This window comes from Suricata suricatta, chromosome 5 (genome assembly GCF_006229205.1).
Source record: "Suricata suricatta isolate VVHF042 chromosome 5, meerkat_22Aug2017_6uvM2_HiC, whole genome shotgun sequence".
Classification (NCBI taxonomy): Eukaryota; Metazoa; Chordata; class Mammalia; order Carnivora; family Herpestidae; genus Suricata; species Suricata suricatta.
The window spans coordinates 500,415-506,894 of NC_043704.1; the positions used below are offsets into that span (position 1 = coordinate 500,415).

Sequence of the window (6,480 nt, forward strand, 5' to 3'; positions counted from 1 at the left end):
GACTGTCCAAGAAGACTGTCTTCTTATTCTCCTCAAAGCTACAGCATTCTTAGATGATGACCTTGCTTATTTCACTGAGAAAACAGAAGCACTAAGACCTTACCCCAGCACCACCAAATCTACCAGCTAATCCCCACTTCCCCAGAAAAACACTATTCACTTCTTTCAGGTATTTCATCAGTGATTAATTTCATGTTTATCAGTAAAGCCCTTAAGTAATGCTATTTCTTAATTTTGGTTTTAGACATTATCTGTTGATTTCCTACAATGGAAGAAGACTTAGCTCTCCTAGACTATCTTCTCTGCAACATACTTTATGCACATCTATATTTTCACATTTGCTTTTCCACTAGTCTTCCAAAACAGCTTGATACAATGTGGGCTGAAGTCTGCATTTGGAGTTCAGTAGGACTATATTAATACTGTTGGGCATTGAGCCCTGTATTGGTTTATGATTACATTCCCTTTAGGTGTGTGAAAATTAATAAAAGGAAACCTCCTTTAAAATGGAGTCAGGAGTCCAGTAGGGGAACCTCTAATGCCCTGCCAACCAACGGCAGACCTATCAGGAAGAGGGGCATCTTGCCAGGATACTAGACTATCCTAGCTGGAAGAAGGAAGGTTTCCTCCTGCCCAGGCAACAGTCCAGCCAATGAGAGAACGCTACAGCTCAAGCAGTAGGAGAAGGAGCTCAGCCAACGAGAAGCCACAACATTTCCAACACCCAGTTTATTCCAATCGACTTTCTGTTCACAACAGCCCTGCCCAACTCGCCCTTTTCCTCAGTTAAGGGCATGTCCTTCTGGTTTGTTCCTTGGACTTATTTATGGTTTTGCCTTAGCTTTCTTGGCTTGTGTTGTGGTTTTCTGCAATTCCCAAAAACCCATTTTTGCTGGCAAGATAACTGATGATTTTATTTTTAAGGTTACCAGCTCCAACTTTTCAGTTTTCCCTGGAGTTAGTTGCCTTTCTTTTTTTCATAATTACCTGTTTTTCTATGTTACTATCACTACTTCACCCAAAACTTTCTGTGCTAAGTGTAAAGCTCCTTCCACCAACACTGTGCGAGGCTCCACTTTCTTTTGGAGGTGACCCACTGGGAAACGCCCATTTTTCTGCCACAGCATGGACATTTCCTGGATTCTGAGTCCTAGATTTTCTTCTTCCTTTGTTTGCTTTCTCATTTTGATGGAGCCCATATTTTAGCAGCCTTCTGAGCTTTCCTATCTTGTCTTTATATCTACCCTTAAATTTAATTCCTCATTTGAACGAAAATAGAATTTATTTTATTTATTTTGAGAGGGAGAGGGAGCAAGTGAAGGAGGGAGAGAGAGAAGTGGGGCCCATCTGGAGCAGGGCTCATGCTCATCTGGAGTGAGGCTTGAATTCATAAACTATTAGATCATGACCTGAGCAGAATTCAGATGCTTATTAACGACTGAGCCACCTAGGCGCCCTATTTTATTTTACTTTATTTTATTACATATTTTATCTTTGAGAAAGGCCACAAGTGGGGAAGGTGTAGAGAGAGTGGGAAACAGAGGATCTGAAGCAGGACCCACAGGGGCTCTGTGCTAACAGCAGAGCCTGATGTGGTGCTTGAACCCATGAACTATGAGATCAAGAACCTGAGCAGAAGTTGGATGCTGAACTGACTGACCCTCTCAGGCACCCCTTATCTTTTAATTTTAATTAATTTAAAATTTAGGGAGAGAGCGACCATGCACACACAAGCAGGGGAGAGAGAATCCCAAGTAGGTTCCATGCTCAGCATAAGGCCTGATAACAGGGCTTAATTCCACAACCCTGGGATCATGATCTGAGCCAAAATTAAGTTGGACACTTAACCCACTGAGCCACCCAGACACCCCAGAAATAGAATTTCAGATTGGTAATCATTCTCCTGTGCTTTTGTTGTTGTTGTTGTTGTTGCTGGAAGTTTTACAAATCATCTGTTCCTAGTATTCTTACATTTCTCAAAAACATGTTTGATGTTGGTCTCGCTCCTCTATTACCCACCCAATGTGTTGTGCTGAGCGTTAGTGGTGATTTTCCCCATCCCCAGTAGTTACTGCTGTGTAGCAAGACTACTCCAAACACATGTAGTAGCAAATTTGGGAAAGATTCAGCTGGGCAGCCTTCTCTAGGGATTGCAGTCAGGTATTGGCAGGGGGCTGTGGTCAGTCACTTGAAGGCTTGACTAGGCTGGATGTCCAAGACAATTCACTCAAATGGTTGGCAGGGGAATGATGCCCTGTTGGTTGGGGGCTCAGCTGGGCCTTTCAACCTGAGTGGCTAACCTGTGACCCCACCACGTGGCCACAGCAAGGTTGCCTAGGGTAGTCAGACTTCTTACGTGGAATCTCACAGGTCCAAGTGCAAGTGTTCCAGTAAGCAAAATGCAACCCCAGCTTTGGAACTCATGTGGGATAACTTTCACACTAAGGTATTACAAATAACTGGTTACAGATTCAAGGGACGGGACATAGATCCCACTTCTCATTAGGATGGGCGTTAAGATCATATTATACAAGAGCATGTGAGATGGGAGGTGTTGCAGGAATCTTTAGAAAATAATAGGCCAGGGGCACCTGGGTGGCTCAGTCGGTTAAGCCTCTGATTTCGGTTCAGGTCATGATCTCACGTTCATGGGCTCAAGCCCCGTGTCGGGCGGACTCTGGGCCGACAGCTCAGAGCCTGAAGCCTGCTTCCTATTCTGTGTCTCCCTCTCTCTCTGCCCCTCCCCGCTCATGCCCTGTCTCTCTCTATCTCAAAAATAAATAAGACATTAAAAAAAATTAAGAAAACAGTAGGCCATACTTTTTCGGTCTGGAAAATTATCCACCTGTGTTGGAATTTTTTGAAATTATTTAATATATTCTTTCCCTCCATTATTTCCCATCACAACTCCTAATATTCAGATGTTTGATCACCTGGATTGATCCTCTAATTTTCTCCTTTATTTTTTATATCCTTATTTTTTATCCTACTATCCTAAAATTTCCCTATTTTAAATTCCTATTCTAGGGGTTTAAAATCTGATGTCATATTTCTTATTCCTGAGAGTTTTTCCCCCTAAATGTTTCTTATTTAGAGAATCCTGTTCCTTTGTTTACTCAATATATACTCTGAATGTTTACTATCTGCTAAGCATTATTCCAGGTGCTGGAACAAATGTTGGCCCTCACAAGGCTTACATTTTAATGGAGAGATAGGCAGTAAACAAGATAAATATGCAAACTGTTTTGTCTGCTAATCAGTGGGAAGCACTGAGGAAAATAATGTAGGGAGGGTAGAGCATCAGGTGGTTCCGGTTTCATGGGTGCAACATCCTACCTCTGTTAGGACATGTTTTTGTCCAAGTTCTCTTTCACACCTGGCATCATCTCTGTTTCTCAAAATTCTCTTTTTTGGTGTGTTTTGTTGTCTTTCTTCATAGAGGCTTTTCTCAAATGTCTGGCTCACACTGATGAGGGGGCTCTATGGAGCTTGTTGGAAGCTCTGCATCAAGGGATACAACCTGAAAGCTTCATAGGCTTCACCACTTTTCCACTGGGTCCCAGCTCTCAATGTCTGCAGGTCTTTTGGGGGGCCCATTTGCTCCAGATAAATCCTCTTCTTACTGCCTGAAGTCTTACTATGGCTGAATGGATGAAGCAGGACTGGGCTCCTACACGAGTATAAGACTTTCACTCAACCTTCCCCGTCCCCTGCTTTCAGTAGACCTCAGCTGTGTCTATTTCCTGAGTTCACACCTGCTCTGACTCAACTGTTACAGGCTCCCACTCTGGTAGAGGAAGGGGTCTATCATCATATTGCTTCTTCCAATTTCTGCACATTCCTTGGATTTGTTAGTAAGAATGATCTCTTTTTTGATGGTTTTACTCCTACCTATGGGTTTCAGCTTTCTCTGGCTTAGAGCAGTTATCACTCCTTACATCACAGCTTCTGTAATTGTGTTGATCTCTCTAGTTTACTAGTATCTCTCCTGTTCTTTCACTGTGAGTTTTTATCTTTTATTACTTTATGTAAATAGAGTTTGGATGGGAAATGGAAGTCAATGCCTGTGCTCAGTCTGACATGTTTAACTGGAAATTTTCCCCTTAAAGGCAAAACTGCCACGGGGCTCTTCTCTTCACATATCCCAACATTGTTCTTATCAGTCATCAATAAGTTGTCTTGCCACATTTAGAGTCACCGATTCTCAGACCTCATTTTCCAATTCCTCTAAAAACCTCTACACAACCATGTCTTTACTTGGCCTTTCTCCCGTTTTTCTGGCTACTCCTTCTCTTCTGAACTGGAAACTATTGCTGCCCCAGGACACACCCTGAAAATCTTGTTTAGAACACTCACTTTCTAGTTGATCTTGTCCAATCTCTTGTTCTCAAACATCACCTAGAAATAGGTAACTCCTAAATTCTTTTCTCTAGCCTTGTCCTCTCTCCCGAACACCAGTCTACTGCAGTGTACCCACCTGCATGTCTGATGAGCATCTGTCAATCTAAGTTGAAATTTCCCCCAAATTCCTCTACTTTTGTAAACAATACCATCATATGCCCAGTTGTTCATGCCAAAAACACTTTGGAGTCTTCTTTATCCAATTTATTGAATAGGCTGGAATTCGTAGGGTGCAAGTAGAGAGAAACATTTTTTTCTCATGGCTGTCTCTAGAAAGTCTATCTGTGAATTTTCAGATGGATTTTTACACTTTTTTTCTTTCCAAGATTTTTTTTTTTAAATTGTTATTTTGCTCATAAGAAGTCCAGTACAGTAAAATGCCAAGTGTGCTCCAAGTGAAACCACTTCCATCCCTTGGCTTTGCCAGACTCAGGGTCTGAGATGTCCATGCTATATGCTGGCGCCCTAATTCCCGCTCTTTGTGTTTCCACGTGGAGGGATATCCCTGGAGAAAACTTCCAACCTGTTTTCTACTCCCAGCAAAGTATGGTTTGGTGAATTTGGGAGAACAGACAGGTAACGTATGCTCAGGCTCCTCTGAGTACACTTTCTGGGGTCCGCAGGCTGGTGGGTATCTTTTCATTGGCACTTGGCTGCATGGTGCTTGGTGGGGCAGCTCTGTGGCCTGGAGGCTGCAGCTGTCCGTCTGGTCAGCGGTTGAGAGAGATGCTGGTCTGATTTAGGGGTGGATCAGTATTTCCCTCTTTATTGCAGATCTGAGGCGTGTCTTCCAAACTAGCTTTGTATCTGTGGAAGGCTGGTGTTTTAATAGCTTCACCAGTTTCTCAGTGAGGACTGGAAGAGGCAAGGGTCCTTTACTGACCGTATAAAATCCCAGTGCTCATTCCATTAAAGGGAAGGTGTGCGTGTTTCTCCTTTTCCAAGGAGCCCCTCCCCCCACCGCCTTCCCTCAGGCTTGCAGGGGTTCCCGCACAAAGGGGGGCGCGGGGCAGGGCTTCTGTGGGGCAGAGGACCCAATGCCGGGCGGCCTGTGGGTTCCTGAGGAGTTGCTTCCGGGCCCTGGGGCTCTAGTCCCTTCCCTCCACCGGATGCCCTCCACTCTCCCCGCGGCCCAGGTTTCTGCTGCCAGGCTGCCCCCACCCCCAGCTGTCCCTTTCAAGCCCGGTCACTCCGTGTCTCCACCTTTGTCTCTCTTCTCTTTACTGTCAAGCCCTTTCACCTTTAGTTTATCCTAGGGACCCCCTGACTCCGGGCGCCCCTGTGAGTAGCCCAGGCTGTCGCCGGGTGTCACCTGACGGGGGTCACCTGACGGCCCCCCTACCCCGCTTGGCCCTCCCGGCCCCTGGGCCTGGGGGGCCGGCTCGCCTCACCAGGCCCATCCCCATCGGGACAGCTAGGGGCTCAGCCTCCCAGGGAGCCTTTCTCCTGTCAGCCTCCTCCCGGGTCCCCACCACTTCCTTCCTCGGAGGAGCCTTCCCACCTCATCGCCTGGCTGCGGGACCTCGAGGCTTCCGTCTTCTCCTCAAACACTCACCTCCAGCCAGCCGGCCTCTCGCTCAAGGGCAGGAGCTCTTCCCTGCCTGTGACCTATGCCTGAGCCTCTCCCAGATCGCTCCCGCCAGCCCCGCCGCCTCGAGCGCGGGGACCCTCCCCACGCGGCTCGCCAGCCTCAAGCACTTTCCCTCCCGCTCCACGGCGCTAGTCACCGGGAGCGCCTAACCTGAATCCAGGCCCCGCCCCGCCCCGGCCACGCCCTCGCCGCGCTGGGGCGTCTGGCTCTCCACCACTGAGGCGGCCGGGCGCGCCCTGGGCCCACCCTCGCGGCGTTCTGATTGGCTGCACTGGCATCGGCCCATCGCGGCCCGCGGTCTGCCGAGGCGCGAGGCGATGTAGTGAGCGCCCCGAGGTCGGTGCCCGGGCGCAGGCGGGTGGCAGCGCGGCGGCCGTCATGACGGAGGGCACGTGAGTCTCTGCTTCCCGGGGCCCCTGCGCGGCCCTAGCACGCCCGCGGGACGAGGCCGGGATCCCCGAGAAGGGAGGGCGCGGCCGAGGGGCCGC

General features: G+C 47.9%; 1 protein-coding gene and 1 long non-coding RNA gene across 2 annotated transcripts in view; one reads left to right on the forward strand and one right to left on the reverse strand.

The window, feature by feature from the left end:
- Window positions 1-4,590: 4,590 nt before the first annotated feature.
- On the reverse strand, window positions 4,591-6,212 carry LOC115291371. Its single transcript, XR_003908407.1, has 2 exons — window positions 5,957-6,212; window positions 4,591-5,256 (listed from the first exon to the last, which is right to left on the reverse strand). It is a non-coding gene; the product is annotated as an uncharacterized LOC115291371 (long non-coding RNA).
- A 158-nt stretch (window positions 6,213-6,370) lies between these two features.
- The window catches only part of LSS (lanosterol synthase), a 29,373-nt gene continuing 29,263 nt past the window's right edge, over window positions 6,371-6,480 (forward strand). Inside the window, exon 1 of the mRNA XM_029940589.1 lies at window positions 6,371-6,384. Within this exon, the coding sequence (XP_029796449.1) occupies window positions 6,371-6,384 (14 nt within the window). The remainder of the gene's footprint in view (window positions 6,385-6,480) is intronic.